We start from the raw sequence: 17,881 nt of genomic DNA, 5'->3' as shown, positions 1-17,881 counted from the left end.
CAGATGTAAAAAGAAAGCTACTGTGCGAGCTTTGCTGTAGTAGAGTCTGTCGTAGGAGGAAGGATTCCCGGGAGCAGGAACACCCCCAGGAACACCCCCAGGAACAGCCAGGCTTCGTAGTAGCAGAGGTGATGCTGAACTGATGGTTAGGCTTTTTCTTTAGCCGCAGAGTAACCTGGGTTTTTGAGTGGAGTGACGAGAACCCGCTCCAAATAGATGCACCCGTGAGAAGAGCAATTCTGCGGTCTGAGCGCGTTTGTTTAGAACCTGTTTACTGTATCGCTTTGTGAACCACACGGCTGGCTTCGAGTTAGGGAAGCACAGTCCTGTAGCCCTTGGCATATTGTTAATCCCTATTGGATAAGAGTGCAAATAGCTCGATGCAGAAGTTGTTACCCCATCTGCTTCCTGGTCCCCGTCTCAGCGGATTTGCTAGGGCAGAAGCCTTGGAGTCATTTTGAGCCCCCCCCCGTTTCCCTCGACCCCACATGTCTACATTCCGAATAGCCTCTTCCATCTGCCTGCTTCGCCGCGCCTCGCTACCTTAAGCCAGGTTGCCAGTGATTGCTGCCTCTACCTAAGCATCCTAACCTGTCTTTTCGTTCCTCTTGCTCTCCTCCAGTCCATCCTTCACATTGCTGTCGTGGTGATTTTACACAAATGCAAATCCGATCATATTATTTACCTTCTTCAGATCTTTAAAGGGTTCTAAAGTGCCCTTAGGATAATGACCCAAATGTTCAGAGTGTTGTGTGATCTGGCCTGTGCTTATATCCAGCTTCCTTTCGCTTTCCTCTCCCCTTTTAACTCTGCTTTAGCCATACTGAAGCGCATTTATTTGAATGTGCTTTGCAGTCTTTAACCTCCTGGCCTTTCAACATTGTTCCCTCTACTTGGAACCCTCATTTCCACCCCTCCTTCCTTTATATGGTTAATTCGCTATCGTTTGTCTTCATCGCTTTGGAGAGGCATTTCCTGACAGTTTAGACTAGATTAGATCTTTCATTTTTCATATGCCTGTATTTTTGTGGTAAAAGTAATGTATTAGTTTCCTTCTCTCACGGAGCTTATATTTTAGAGGGATGAGCCAGACAAATGAACAGTATAGTTTCAGACAGTGAGTGATAAGTGCTATCAGGAAAATTAAACAAGATGCGACAGGGACTGGGGTGAGATGAAAGGCAGTCAGGAAAGTCCTTTCTGAGGTGATTTTTGAGCTAAGACCTAAATGGGGGAAAAAAAAAAGAGCCAGTTTTGGGAAGAGCAGAAAAAAGTCCAGGTAATAGCAAGTGCAAATGGTCTTACCCAGTGAAGGTAAAGAAAGCCAGGATAGTGAACATAAGAAGTAAGAGGGAGAATGGTCTGAGATGAGGACAGAGAGTATATAGGGATCAGATCATATACAGTTTTGGAGGCTGAGGTACAAGGTTTGAATTTTATTCTAAATACAGATTTTAATTGCAATCCAGTGAATAATTTTTTAGAAAGATCACTGTGGCTAATGTGTGACATTAATTAATTGAATGAGGGTAAGAGAGCAAAGGTAGTAATAGGGTTGGTTACCTTTTAGTCCAGGTAAGAGATGGTGGTTGCCTCTACTTCTAAAAGTTGAAGGAGACTGGAAACTAGAGGCACTAGGATTTGATGAAGCTTGATTGTGGAGGGACGGAAGAAAAGACAAACTGAACAAAGTTTGAACAATTGGGTGAATGATTTGGTCATTTACTGTGATAGGAAAGACTGGGGAAAGAGAAAGTTTAGTGGGGAATGTCAAGATTTCTATTTTGGCAATGGTAAGTATGAGGTGCCTGCAGACATTAAATTGAAAATGTTGAGAAGGCTGTGGAATGTGAGTCTAGAGCACGTTGGCAAGATGGGTTTGAATATAAATTTGGAAGTTATTCACTCAAGATGGTATTTAAAACTGTAGGGTTGACTGAGATGTCCTACAGAATTTTGTTTGTAAACATATAATAATATTTATTGTATCCTGCTTTAGATTGTGGGAGCTGAGGCTAGGCATTATGTCTGTTTTTACTCCCCTTGTACTGCCAGCACCTAGCATTGTATTAGGACACATTGTGTGATGGCTATGTATTTGCTGAAAGAATGAGGGAGTGAATTAATGAATAAACATACCAGGGCATTAAGGTGTAGTGGGAGGAATGAACATTCTCAGCAAACTTGGGCCATGATAGCAAACATTAATGCTTAATATTTGACAGATAACCGTTTTGGGCTCCTTAGTCTGTAAAGATGAATCACATGTGATCCTTGTCTTCAGGGAGTTCACAGTCTGTGGATGGAGATTTTAAAACACCTTGCTGACCAGTCATGAAATAACTGGTGTCTGCAATTGCATTAATTTAAGTAACTTTAAGGTCTGGAAGCAATGTAGAGTCTTAAGAGAGTGGAAAAGTAGCCAGCCGAACGGGCGAATTCTGGCTCGAAATAGCCGGTCAGCAAGGTGTTTAAGACGCTTAAAGAACTCATCGTAGTTCAGTGTGATAAATGCCAGAATAGTGATGTGATGTGAGGGAAGTGCTTTGAGAACAATGTTTAAAATGATTACGTTTGTCTAAGGAAAGAATTTTCTCATTGAGAAAGTGCAATTAGAGATGGACTTTTAAACATAAATAGGAAGGTGGGGAAATAGGTTTTCTAAGTAGAGAGGACATTAGGTGGTCATCTTCTTCCTTTTCCTCTCCACCCCCAATACCTGACCAGAGAAGGTGCATTTAAATTATTATGGAATGAATGATGAGATGTACTTTTAAGATTAGATATCTGAATTTTGAGCTCACTTTTTTTATGCTACTGTATTTTTACTTCCTTTTTGTCTTACAGTAAGATTTATTTTGAACCATCAGCACTGTCTTAGCTATACTAAGTCGGAGAATGGGAAGAATTTCTATTTTACATGAGACCGGAGAATATGGGGGATGGCAGTATATTTGTGGAGGTGGAGGTGTCTGAGAGGTCACAGATTAGACCCCAAGGAAAAGGAGAAACTCAGAAAAAAGACACATGACAGAAGCTTAATAAATGCTTGCTAGAGCTTTAATGAGGTAGAAATGTACAGTAAGCAGTTTGGATCAGAAGATAGGATTTACATATTTATTTGTAAGTCCCTGAATCCAAGAAAACAGATCAGATTCAGTTCTCTCTCTTTTTTTTTTTTAAAAAATCCCCTTATTGATTTCAGAGAGAGGAAGGGAGAGGGAGAGAGAAACGTCAATGATGAGAGTCATTGATCATCTGCCTCCTGCACGCCCCCTACTGGGGATCAAGCCCGAAACCCGGCAAATAGAACCATGATCTCCTGGATCATAGGTTGATGCTCAACCCCTGAGCCACGCCAGCCGGGCCAGATTCAGTTTTCTTAATGGTGTGATGTTAGGAAAAGAAGGCTGAGTTTTGGGATGCCCATAGGGAGCAGAATGAGGAAGTGAGGATACCACAGAATAATTGGGGGTTAAGTGTTTTCTTTAGAGTTGGAGCATGGTTGATAATTTGGGAAAGTGTCATATGAGTCGGCCATTACTGTCATGTTTTTGAGACTTCCTCAGGGCCAATGTCCTCGCCGCTTGGGAGGCCCTTTAAGTGTGTCGACCGTGATACTTAGCTGTAGTAGTGAAGAAAATAAAGGTCCCATCTCTTAAGTGTTCCAACTAAGTGGGCAGGAAAGATAGATAAGCGATCAAATGATTAATAGTACAGAAAGAAGACTATATAGAGTATTTAGAAAATGAAGAGAAGGAAGAATCAGTTGATTCCCATCAGGTAGAGTTGAAGAAAGCCTCATAGGAGAGGTAACATTTCAGATTTTACTCATTCGTCCATTCTTAGCTATTATTTAAGTGCCTCCAATATGACAGACACTGCATATAACCTTTTTAGAAATACAGTGAGTGTTTGTCATTGCTGGAGTTTTCTATTTTTCAAGAGATTGTAGCGTAGATTCTTTTTAAAAAAACAGTATCTCAATAAGACCAGGTTGTTTCTTGAATATTGTACAGCCCATCTAAGTATCTGGAGACATTGTATATATGTGTGTAAAATTCACAATTTCCGGGTAAAACACAATCTACTGAAATATATCCTACCAACTCTTATTCTCTGTAATAATCCACTGATAGACTACAGTTTTTTAAGGTTTTGTTCAGGTGTGTATGGGTGTGTACTAATCATTTAAAGGTTTATAAGTCAACATTCCTGAAGATTTGATTCTGGTTTTTAGTACTGGCTCAGCTGTTAACTAATGGTAATATTGGACAGCTCACTTAATCTTTCTAGGCCTGGCTTTCCCTGTCTCTATACTGAAGATGTCTGACTATGGTTATTAACTTTGCTCTGTTATTTCCCTATGGGTGGTTAAAAAGTATGTTATTTTTTTAAATTACAATGGCAGGTTGCAGTGCAGAGCATTAATGGCATGTAGTGGGTTGTGGCAAAGGATGTGAACTAGCCTGCAAGCCCATATAAGTCCCCTTAGAAGGAAGAATTACTCTGTCCCCCAGGGTCAGTAGTGCCCAGTTAAGAAACAGCTTGTCACTGAATGATCTCAGTCTTTTAGCTCTACAATGGTATCAATCTGTGATTTACTGTTTATACTGTTTACTTTTGCAGTTAGCATGTAAATATTGGGCTCCTCATATCAAGAAAAAATCACCTTTTGATATAAAGGTAAGTGTTTTTGGTTTGCAACATACTTTTTGAATAGGTATGCTCTTTTGTATCTCTTTTTAAAAGCTAATTCAACCAAAGCTTCCAGAATTTTTTAAAAAGTTAAAACTACAGTTTTCTAATTGTCAAACTAATAATTATTTATTTTAGGAAATTTGGAAAATATAGAAGGACATAAAGAAAATAAAAATCACTACTCAGAGATAATCTCTATCATTTTGTTAGATTTCCTTTAAGCTTTTTTAAAAAAAGTATGTGAATTTTCCTGTTTAAGATTCTTAGATTGTTTTTAATTTATCATTATTATAAATGGCAATGTAATGAAAATCTTTGTAAATATACAGAAATGTTCATATAATTTTTTGCCAGTTTATTTAGAATAGAATCTATTGTTTTCTCTCTTATTTTTAGGTTCCTGAACTGAGATAAAGATCTTTAATAATGGTAGAAGAAGGAGTTGTTTAGTGTGGAAGATTAGATGACTAAGGACCAATAATAATCAATAAGAGAATGGAGTTATGGTGCAGTTGATGCAATTTAGAATGAAAGGAAAAAATTCGTAAATGTAGAATTAATTCTTGTTGAGATAGGTTCTTAAAGAGAGGTCTTTAAATGAAATAGGGCTGACATACCGCATACCATTGGACAATAAAGACTTGCTATAAGTTTTGCTATTATAAATTGAATTGTGGTGTTTAAGGCACCCATAGTCAAACTGAACACAAAATTTCTGACATTATTTGAGTTAAATATTTTAAGTATATTTTGTTTTGTCAGCCATCACGTTTTATTCATCAGTAGGATATTAATAAACATGACATACATTAATTATTCTTAATTATCAGCAGTGTTGCTTTCTTTTATTATATGCTCTTTGTATACATGTTCGTGTTTGTATATGTTGGGGTTCCTAGGAACATTTTTTATTAATAACAAATATCTTGATGACACTGCTAGATTGAGTTGAACCTAATTATATTTAGGTTTTTAGAAATTAAATTTATATCCAGATTGCTTTAGTTAAGTAATACTTCTAGATGAACCTAACGATGCCTGTTTAGAAGAACTTTAGCTGTAGTCGGTTTGGTTCAGTGGTTAGAGCATCGGCTAGCAGACTGAAGGGTCTTGGCTTTGATTCCATTCAAGGGCACATACCTCTGTTGCAGGCTCAATCCCTGGTCCCCGTCCGGGGGCGTTGGAGGCAACCAATCGATGTATCTCTTTCACATTGATGTTTCTATCTCTCTCTCCCTCCCCCTTCTACTTTCTCTGAAAGAAAAAAAAAGGGAAGAACTTTATTATAGGTTGTTATTAAAGGAAGATTATGCCCTTCATTTCATTATATAATTTGGCTTTTGATAAAAAGAAAAGCAATAACAGAACGTTTCATATAAATAGAACAAGACTTAATTGCCTCATTGTCTCCCTCTACCACCCACATTTAACAAATATACTTTGAGCAGTTAAAAGACATTATAGTTACCATAAAATAATAATGTATTATATCATGTTAAAGCACTTCATAATTTTACAGCAGAATTTTTTTGGTTTTTTTTTTTGCTATTATTGCTAGTATTACTATTACTTCTGATAACTATTAAAGGCTCACCATGTGACAGGACTTGAACTAAATCCTTTGCATGCATTTTCTTATTTACAGCAACCCCATGGGGTACTTTGTATTATTAGATCCTTTTTGTAGATTGGGAAGTAGCCTTGGAAATGGATGGTTTGAACCAGGCTTCCAACTCCAGAGCCTAAATTCTTAAGTATTACACCATCCTGCCCATCCTAACCTAATAAGTAGAAATTCTGAGGCTTTATCATATGTATTTGGAAAACTGTGTAACAATTAACATTTGCTTCTATTATATCTTTACACTTTTAATTTACTTTCTTACTGACTTTTGAAAGCACAGTTTTACATTAGATTGAGTCTGATAATATTTATACACTGTAAAATTAAGTTTTAAAAAATATCCTGATCTTATAAACATTTATTTTCCCTAAAATAATACAAACAGATAATTTTTAAAATAAAACTTATTGGGGTGACATTTGTTAATAAGATTACATAGGTTTCAAGTGTACATTTCTATAATACATGATCTGTATATTGCATTGTGTGCCCACCACCCAAAGTCAAATCATCATCTGGCACCATATATTTAACCCCCTTTACCCTTTACTACTGCCCCCTTCCCTGTGGTAACTACCATACTATTGTTTGTGTCTATGAGTTCTTTTTGTTTATTTATATTCTTTGTTCATTTGTTGCTTTCTGTTTTATATCCCAAATATGAGTGAAATCATATAGTTTTTGTCTTTTTCCGTCTGACTTATTTGGTTTAGCATGATAGTTTCAAAATCTATCCATATCGTTGCAAATGGAAATATTTCATCTTTTCTTATCGCTGAATAGTATTTCATTGTGTATATGTATGACTTTTTTTTTTTATTCTTCACCCAGGGATATCTTTTTATTGATTTGAAAGAGATGGGGGGGGAGAAAAACATTGATCCTGTTGCCTCCCATATGCACCTTAATGGGGGATTGAACTTGCAACCTAGGTATGTGCCCAGCCCAGGAATCAAACCCGCAGTCTTTTTGGTCTATGGAATGACGCTCCAACCAACTAAGCCACCCAGCCAGGGCTGCGCCACATTTTTAATCCAATCATCCATCAAAGGACACTTAGGTTTGAACATATAATTTTAATAGTTCTTTGTAGGGTTCTTTTTATGCAGATATGTTTTATTATTTATATTTTTTTCTGTTACCACATTTCGAGGAATGTAATGGGATTATGAGAAACCTCTTAAGTATTATTTCAATGGCAGTGATATTTGATAGCTTTCTTAAACCAAAATATTTTGTGTAATTCTCAGTAATTGAAAACTACTTAGGGTCTGAAAAAAAAGTTGTTTGATACAGTAAACATTTTTGTATTTTTAATAACAGGTCATTGAAGAAATATATGAGAAAGAGATTGTCAAATCAAGGTATGAATGAGTTTTATTTTCATAAATAGGGATTAGATGGGACTAAGTTGGATCTTATCCCAACTTCTTAACTAAATGTGATCATAATTAGATTTTTCTATTCTTTTTTGTTTTGGTCATCAGGGAAATGGTGACTATAAAAACTTTAGCTGCTAAAGAGTCATAAGGGTTTATTTTGTTTTTGAAGGAATGTGAGGGAGAGGGATTAATCTTTTAAAAAGTCTATTTAAAAAATTTTAAAAGTAAAACATCCATAACAATTAAATACAAAATAATAAATACACATTTTTTACATAATGTGTAAGTATGTAATAAAAAATAAAAATTATTTTGAACAGTATACAGAAGGGTGTAAGTATAAATAAATCTTCTTTTTCATCCCTTAACTTCAGTTTATTTATTTATCTATAAATATGTCCCAGTCTACTTTCACTCCAGATTTTTTTTTAACAAGAAAGATTTTATATTCTACATACCATTTGGCATCATGCCAGAAACACACACAAAACACTCACATGCGCACACACACCAAAAACAATGTATTTTGGGTATATTTTCATATCTGCACCTCTAGATATATCTGCCTAATCCGTATTTTAAAAGGATAGTTGACTAAATATGAAATAGAAGCATCCGTGTTAGGAATGTCACAAACCTTATAAAATCTCAGATTTGATACTTTTCATGTGTTTAAGTTTTTAGAGGTAAATTTTGCTAAATAGTGTAAAGGCAAAACCATGGCAATATCAAAAAAAGAGAGTAGTAGTTTTGTTTCAGTGATTTTTTGGTAAGCCTATAGAAGTAGGCAGGGCCAAAGACCATGTTAAAGAATTTTTTTAAATTTGAAGAGTAAGGGGAAGCCTTGAAGAATTGTAAGCACCATGGTAGTATTTTTAAAAGAGAATTTGGTGGGGTAAGAGGCAGGAAATTAGTTAGGTATTATCATTGTCAGGTTCAAGATAATGATAGTATAGATTAGTGTGGAAAGTTGGGATGGAGAGGAGTTGACAATTTGCGAGAGACGTGAGGAGATGGATGGTGGTTGGATGTGGTTAGTGGGGAAATGGGAGAAATCATTGATGACTCCAGAGTTTTTTGCTTAGGTTGCTAGGTGATTATTGATGCCATTACTGACTTTTGTTGTTGTTATTGGGGTAGGATTGGGTGTTGATCATTATGTCACTTTTGTAAATGTTTAATTTTTGCTGCTAATGAGCCATTCAGATGGAGATGTACAATAAGCAGTTGGGTATCTAGGTGTAGAGCTCAGAAGAGAGGACTGGGTTCAGCCTACTTTGTATCAACCACCTTTTCATTGCTAAGGATACAATAGTGAACATGACAGTTAAAGTCTCAACTTATGGAGCTTACCTTCTAATTTTTGCCTAGACACAAAAAAATGTACAGATATGTAATATCAACAGGTAGTAAATGCTATGAATTTAAATAAAATGTAAGAATTCAGTGACAAAGACTGCTATTTTGGATTGAATGAACAGGCAAAAATCTTCTGAAGATACAACATTTGAGCAGATATATATAACATGTGACTTGTTGGTCTGAGGTGGGTATGGATGAAATTGCCTGAGGAAACTTAACTAAAGATGATCAAGTAGATAAATTCTAGGGCCCTTTTTTTCTTATATATTAAGGATATACCAATCTGAAAATAATCTTGACCTTTCAGAACTAATTCTCTGCCTCTTTTCAGAGTAGGCTTTAAATCCAGTGGATAGTAATTGCTTGTGTTTTTGGTTTGTTTTATTTAGACCTTTGTTCCTCAAAGATAATTTTTGTATAACTAAAAGCTGCCAATGACTTTTCTTTTTATTTTTTTAAATTTTTAAAAAATATATCTTGATTCCAGAGAGAGGAAAGGACAGAGAGAGAAAGAAACATCAATGACGAGAGAGTCATTGATCGGCTAGCCCGCAACCCAGGCATATGCCCTGACCGGGAATCAAACCCTGATCTCCTGGATCCTAGGTCGATGCTCAACCGCTGAGCTACACCTGGCCGGGCTGCCAATGATTTTTAAATTACACAGACTTGACTACATTATTTTTAATTGCTGAAAGAGGTAACTGTCATCAGCTGGGCTCATTTAGAATTATCATGGCAGTTTTAACAGCCATATTTTCATCTTGTACACATTTTAAAATATTTGAATACAAGTGAAATGATTGTATTCTGCCCCTAAGTCTAAAAGTTCAAAGAGTTAAATGCACTTTTATAACACATAAACTGTAGTATATATTTAAAAATTTGAATGATTATTTTTTAGATCAGTGACTTGTGGAAGCTCTGTTGCTATTATGTGCTCATAGCATCTTCATTATTGGGGAATGACTAAATGTTAGATTTATTAGCTTGTTTGTAGCCTATCAAAATAGGCAGTTTATAGCCATAAAGTACTCCTAATATTATACATTAAGATTCTTGTAATAATCATTTTTGGCACATCAACCCTATGTCCCTACGAGCCATCTGGGAATTAAATCAGTTAGTTCTTAACATTCTTATAGTACAAATGATCAGTTTTAGTATCTCAAAATTAGATCTTAAAATATCATATTGCCTATCAACCTTAGAAAGTGTAGTATGTATTATACAGTTGATTCAGTTTGCTGTCCTTATCATTATCAAATTTGGCAAGCTTGTCTTAATATATTTTCATTTGATTTTATAATATTAAAAATAATTGTGACTTCTTGAGTGCTTACTATCTGCCAGATTCTACTCTGAGCACCTCGCATAGAGTAGCTTATTTATCCTTACAACAACCCTGTGATAGTCAGTGTTACCCTCATTTTAAGAGTGAGGAAATGGAGGTACCAAGAGGTCAAGTAACTAGCCCAAGATGTTTCTTAGTAGTCATAGGCAGAGCCAGGTATTAAATTCTTGTCTCTGACTCTATCCAATACTTTGTTTTTAAATAGGACAGGGCTCATTGCCCTTTAGGTTGCTGAACCAGCACACTTTGGCACTTTGGTATGATTATTAATCTTGTTAAAAGTTCATCCAAGTGGGTTTTATACTTAAAAAAAAGGAGAGGGGGGAGTGAGTTATAGAGTATAGAGCAATTTACTTTCGCCAGTAGTTACGTTTATTTATTTATTTATTTATTTTTAAAATATACCTTTATTGATTTCAGAGAGAGGAAGGGAGAAGGGGGAGAGAGAGAGACAGAAACATCAATGATGCGAGAGTCGACATTGATTGGCTGGGGATTAAGCCAGCCACCTGGGCATGTGCGCTGACCGGGAATCGAACCACAATCTCCTGGGTCCTAGGTGGATGCTCAACAGCTGAGCCATGCTTGGCTGGGCGACATTTATTTCTACTTAAATTGTTTAAACCCCTTTATTATGAAATAGAACAGAAAAGGGCATAAAACAGAATTGTATAGCTTTCTGAATTATTGGAATTCATAACCATCACCAAGGTAAAAAAAATAAAATAAAAAATTGTCAGCACCCCAGAAGCCCTTGCATGCTTCCTTTACCATTTTAATATGTAAGTATGCAAACATGAACACCGTAGTTTAGTTTTGCTTGTTTTTGAACTTCAAATAAATAGAATCACGTAGTATGTAATCTTTCATGGCTGGCTTCTTTTGCTCACAACTATTGTTTTTTAATCATCTTTCAATAAATCTGGAAGTAGGTAGACCAGAACTTTGTAATGTCAGGGCTCTTCTCAACCTTTTAACAATTTTTTTTTAGCTTTCCCTATGTGGATGGAAAGGGGCTTCCACAGCTCCAGACCTCATGTTTTCACACAACCATAGCCCAAGAAAGGAGCAGGGGACAGTTATAGCAGCAGCAGAAGTTCCCTTTGCATGCCCCTCTCCACGCGTTTCCTTATGAAATTTAGTGAGCGGGCTGATGTAGAGTTAATGGATACAATTTACTGTACGTAAATTACCCAACTTTAGGGGGACTTAATGAAATTCATGTTAAACGCTTGGCACAGAGTCATGCATAAAACGCGCTCTCAGTAACTTTAAAAAAAAATCCCTAAATCCTTTAAATTATATTTGTCATTTTTACTTTTAACGTTTCATCCTTATCTTTAAATGTCTTCTGGCATAGTGTCTAGTCCTAGACCCATTTTAATATCTTATATGTACACCTTTAGTTAAGCTCTCCACTTTATCTGTCTCAGAGAGATTATTGGTAGAAGCATAAAACTCCAGGTTTAATGAATACCACCAGGATTACTATTTGCTTTATCTTGACCTATCAAGACAGATTTTTCACTTCTCCAGGTATCCAAAAAATAAAAATAAATTAGCCCCTCAGTCTCGTTTGTACATGAAGAAACAGTCCTAGAATGTTTAAAAGATGTTGACAAGTGCCCAGCCAGGCGTGGCTCAGTGATTGAGAACCGACCTACGATCCAGGAGATCAGGGTTTGATTTCCAGTCAGTGCACATGCCCGGGGTGTGGGCTCGATCCCCAATGGGGAGCGTGAAGGAGGCAGCCGATTAATGATTCTCTCATCATTGATGTTTCTGTTTCTCTCTCCCTCTCCCTTCCTCTCTCTCTGAAACCAATAAAGACATAAAAAAAAAAAAAAAAAGAAAAGATGTTGACAGGGTAACACAGAATCATGACTACAATACTTATCTATCTCATGAACCAGGATTTTCTTTTTTCATCAATGAGGTCCTACTTGTGGCTGCAAATATGAGGCTGCAGTTATGTGCAAAGTGGGCTCTGAGTGAATTCTGCTGTCCAACATGCATTTAAAGTGAAATTCCTGCAGCTGGAGACCTAGAGGGTGTCACATAAGCTTATGTATCCTCTCAGTGGACTGGCTGGCTGTGGAAGCCAGCACCTTAGCGGTATTCTTTGTGCTTTTGCACAGTAAAAATCTTCATTTTTTTCTCACTAAAGTTATGTGACATTGCTTACTTAGCGAAACTAAGAGGTCAGAAATCAGTGGAATAAAATTTTGACAGGGTAATGGTCTCTTAGGGTATTATAAACTCATAACGTATTTAATTTTTAAAGCTAGAGGCTGTTATCCAGCGGCAGTGTTCTGGTCTGGCTACTTTGTTTCTAATATACAAAATGATAAAGCTAAATTAGTGGACATTTGCACTTGCCTTTGGAGAGATACCCTGTAACTACATCATGGTTTATTCATATAAAATGAAATACCTCTATTTTTTAAAAAAAAGATAATAAAAAGAGGTATCTGATTCTCCCTGCACAATTTTGTAATATTTTAGACTTAATGTTAAGAATTTAAGGTGATTCCCACATTTGTGATATATGTACATGTGTCTCTTGTGCTTATAGGAAGATGTGACTTCAGCAGAATGTTTCCATTTGAATAGTAAATGTAATAATGTTGGTCATTTTTTAGAAATTGAGACAGGCTAGCATTTGGCTGTTGCAGTTCAATATTATAAATATTAATGAACATTTGTGTTTTGATTAGAATGATTTAGTTGTGAATCTGTGTGTTATATCCTGGTATGTCATGGTGTTGATTATGTTTCTTACATGGGTAGGATAAGATTTCACTTGTTACTCTTGGGCAGTTTTTAAAAATAAAATAAACTACTCTGAAACAAAACACAAACCAAAAAATATAAAGGAAAATTATCAGTGCATATTTAAATACGATTATGGTGATATGTGAGTCAATATAAAAAAAAATTCCAAAATACATCTTCATTAATAACTCAAATGTTTATATTTTCTATTTAAATATTTTTATTATTTATTTTTATAATTTTAGGTTTGCCATCAGAAAGATAATGCTCTTGGAATTTAGGTGAGTTGAAAGTCTACTTTGATTAAGTTAGAGAAGACAACATGATTTAACTTTTAGCTAAATTTTATGTACATTTTTGTAAGTGGTTAAGAAAATAATTCTAAATTTTTGAAGGTTTATATTTTTTTGTGATTTATTTTGGAATATGTGTATGATAACCTTTGTTTTCAAAGATGATGCTCCATTGTCAGTATAACTTGTTTGTTGAGTTGTTTCTCACTGATTAAGATAGTGTTTGCTGAGCAATTTCTGAAGCCTTACTTGGTCCCTTTGGTCCCTAATGTGAGTAAATTGGAGTGCATTCTGTAGCCATTTTTTCCCACCCAAGCTAAGTTGTTACTACCAAGGTAGCCTTTTTCTAACTTGGCCACTTATAAATATTTCAGACTAAAGAGAATGTACAATTTTTAGAGCATGGAAGTAGATTATGTTATATTTCAACCAGGTATGGCCCATAGGCTGGAAATAAAAGCCAAAGTTGTTGCTGATGATAGTAATTTTTACCATTTATTGAATACTTGTCTTGTACTAAGGAGGCACAGTGTTAAATGTTTTACATGCAGAGCTTTCATAGCAACCCTGCAAAGTCGTATTATACTTTCCATTTTGTGGTGGAGAAAACTAAGATCATAGAGATTAAGTAATGTGTTGAAGATAAAGCAGTTAGGTAATTAGCAGGGCTATCCCAGTGTCTGACACCAAAGCTCATTTTTCTGCTTCTCTACAGTACCTTGAGGTCTAGTCTGCCTCAGAGGTCAGAGTCTCTGTATTAAAAACTGCTACTCCCTACACACAGTGATTTGATCCTCACCAAAAAAGTGGCATAAAGTAGGTGTTCTTATGAATTTTACAGAGAGAAATTAAAGTTTGTTGTTGTGTATTAACTAGTAAGTCGACTACCTACTATATCCTAAGAAGTGTGTTGTTATTGAAACTTGATCTGATTTAAGGTCTAAATAACCCCAGTAAGACCTTCCTTATTTTATAGAGGAGAACACTAAGGCTAGGAATTGGACCCCCTGGCCTTTAGGTTAATATGCCCTTTCCATCATATCATTCCATCTTTCAAAAAGACAGAACAAAATCAAGAGGATTCTGATCTACAGTTAGGATTAAACCATAATTCTATGGTTCTGGCAAATATCACATACCAAGAACATTGCAGGAACTGAAGGAGAAATCAACAGAACAGATTGCAGGCACCAATGACAGTGAACGATTTTTAATAACTGAAAAAGTGGGTGGTTACCTTTCAGGAACTTTTATGTAATTTCTGTGTGAGAATGCAGATTTTGAATAGAGCATCTGCAGAGCAGCAAAGAAAGAGTGAACACCTTAAAATCTGCTGGAGAAAAAGACAGATTACTCAAAGAGGAAGAAGGAAAATAGATTGAATGCAAAATTCTCAATTGTAATAATAGAGAAGATAATAGAGTGAGATTAGTACATAGGAAAAAAAATAACTATTAACCTAGAAAGAATTCTATAACCAGCTAAACTGTCATGAAATAAAGATTTTCCAGACACATCTCTGTTAACATACTATTGCTAACAGAAGTTCTAATGGATATAATTCAGGAAAAAGGAATTTAAACTTGTAAGAAAGGAATGAAATGAATCTTTGTGCACTTTGTATATGAAAGAGCACTCTAACTTGAAGCCTTTTGACCATATTTTGAGTAAAATACTATTTTACGTAGTTTGCTAGGTTCTCGAAAACTAAGCAAGAAGGATTGCTAAAGATAGACTCATGAAATACCAATATGAGCAGACCATTGGTGCATAGAAGTGGTAGAAAAATTATAGCTCATAGCAGAATGTAAAACACTTAACTCTGTTTGTGTGCACATGCAAGCAAACACATGTAGATGAATAAAAGGTTATGCAAGTGGAATGATTTAATGTAGGAACCAAAAATCCTGCTTTTTTTTTTCTTTTTTTTAGTGCTTTAGAGTATAGCCTAGTACAGTAATTGATGCTTATAACTACCCTGAATAATAAGAAATGACTAAGTTAAGTTTTGGAAATTAGAAATATGTAATTTGTTCAGGAATATTTTCATTAAAATCTTAAAATAAGAATTTTGGCATCTTGAGGGGGAAATGCCAGTTATCTTGAAAACTGACTTATGTTGAATATCTTGTAAATTAAATATTACAAAGACTCTTTTTGATTGTTAAGTATCTTTCTTAGTTTATGGAAGTCACTTGGTTTTGATAGGAGTTAGTGTTAATTTCTCTAATACATTTATCTGTGAAACTACCCATCATATCATTTTGTTTTAAAGCTGATATTTGTCAGATACTTTTATTTTTTACTCTACAAAGATACATAAGATTGCAGTAAGTAGCAGTGACCTAGATTACAGGTAAATTTCTGAAGGACTCTCGAATTATAAATACTGATATTCAAAATGTTTTCACTAACTAATGAAATATTCTATGCCTTGTCACTCTTTACAGCCAGTACCTTGAAAATTACCTCTGGATGAATTATTCTCCGGAAGTGTCCAGCAAGGCCTACTTAATGTCCATCTGTTGTATGGTGAATGAAAAGTTCAGAGAAAACGTCCCTGCATGGGAGGTATCAGATTTAAGTTACTTCATGCTCTGCTCACTTAAGCCATTACAAAGTAGCAGAAATTTTTACCGTTAATAAATAATGCTTTTAGAACAGAATTTTATCCAATAATAAAGTAAATGTTGGGGAAAATACATATGTGAAAAAATAATATTAGATTTCATTTGGTTTTAGTACTTTCTTCAGACTAATTTACTATTAATCAAAAATTATGAATGTGTTTCTGCTTTGTGCTTAAAACAAAGAATGACATGGATTATAAAGACTTTTACATCAGATAAAGTGACATTTATATTAATTAGCATAAACAGATAATGTTCAGTGAGCTAAGATTGCAATGCCTTGTTTCACAACTGGGAGTATATATTTGTAGTTTCACATGTATAAAATAGTGCTTCCAAAGTCAAGACATGTTTATATTGTAATTTCAGTTTCCTCCTTGTCTCTAATTTGGGATTTCTTTTCCTGTTTTGAAACTTCTAGTAGACTGACATTTTCTCTTTGTGCTTAGTGTAATAGGGGCTTGGTCACTAGAGGTTCAAAATCTAGGTTTCCTTTGGCCAACATAAAATGAGTTTCCTTTCAGTCATTATTTTTTAAATGGGGGAAAAAAAAGGCATGGGTATTTGTCATCTCTTTTGAGAGGCTGATCTCCAAAGTGAAAAGATGTTAGACTCTTTAGATAAAAGCCTGGTGGCTTCTGTCAAATATTCATTAAGTGACTACCATTTATGGCAGATTAGAGCCCAAAGTAAAATACGGGCCTTGCTCTCACTGAGAGATTTTAGGGATTTCTTGGAGTTGCTTCAAACTACTATAGGAAAGGGGAGGGAAAGTCTTTTGAGCCAGGGAATGAATGACCTGATCAATTTGCATATTATAAAGACTACTTTGGTGCCTTGAAATAGAGAAATGGCAATACAGATGGTGAAGTTACATGGAGATTTAGGAAGTGGAATGGATTGGATTAGGTAATTGAAGCAGTATTAGAAAGGGTCCTATTTTCAGTAACTTCCAGGCTCAAGCAACTGAATATAAAAGATGATAGAGCCATTTTCCCAGCTAGGTAAAGGAGGATCTAGGAATACACTTGAGGGCACAAAATTGTTGAATTGAGTTTTGGATTTATCAAGTTTAAATTGCCTTTGGAATATCTAGATGAAATTGACCAGTAGGTAGAGGAATGTAAGGTTTAGAGCTAAAGAGTAAAATCTAGACTGAAGATGTGTATTTGGAGTCATTAGCATGTGGCAGTTGAAGTAGTGGGAGGGGCAGAGGAAGAAGGAGACTGGCACCCCGGGAGCACTGCTGCAGAAGCAACAAAGGAGAGGAGCCTTCAGCACTTTGAACAGGAATTGAGGGTGGGTGAGAGTCCATTGGACTTGACGGAAGTAACAGTTTGGTGGGGGGTGCTGCGGGGCAAGCTTGTTTTAGAGAAGTGAATGAAAATAAGCAGTGTGGACCATAGAAGTAGTGTGGACCATGAAAGAAAAGAGATGTGGCAGAAATAGGTAGGGAGCTAGATCAAAGGAGACTTGAACATTTTTACATTACTTATACTTTTTAAAAAACATTATTTCCATGTTGGCAGTAAAGGGAGAATATAAAACAGGAGAGGCTGTTCTTGAGATTAATTAGAATGGGAGCACTATAATTTTTGCTAAAGACATTGTTTGTTTTATTTAAATCAGAAGAATTAAACCACTTCAGATCCTTAATAAGACAACAAAGCCTAAGCTAGTTACTGGCATAATCCACAGAAGAAATAAAGGAATTAAACCCATTATTTTATTAGCCAAAGATTTCTGCAACTCTCAGTAGT

At 35.5% G+C, this 17,881-nt stretch overlaps 1 protein-coding gene across 1 annotated transcript in view; it reads left to right on the top strand.

Moving 5' to 3' along the window:
* AQR (aquarius intron-binding spliceosomal factor) overlaps window positions 1–17,881 on the top strand; it is an 88,997-nt gene that overhangs the window by 379 nt on the left and 70,737 nt on the right. Inside the window, exons 2-5 of the mRNA XM_081161353.1 lie at window positions 4,630–4,686; window positions 7,649–7,689; window positions 13,444–13,479; window positions 15,942–16,062. Of these exons, the coding sequence (XP_081017479.1) occupies window positions 4,630–4,686; window positions 7,649–7,689; window positions 13,444–13,479; window positions 15,942–16,062 (255 nt within the window). The remainder of the gene's footprint in view (window positions 1–4,629; window positions 4,687–7,648; window positions 7,690–13,443; window positions 13,480–15,941; window positions 16,063–17,881) is intronic.

This window comes from Miniopterus schreibersii, assembly GCF_964146895.1.
Source record: "Miniopterus schreibersii genome assembly, chromosome: 1".
Classification (NCBI taxonomy): Eukaryota; Metazoa; Chordata; class Mammalia; order Chiroptera; family Miniopteridae; genus Miniopterus; species Miniopterus schreibersii.
This window is presented reverse-complemented; position numbering and strand designations above follow the sequence as displayed.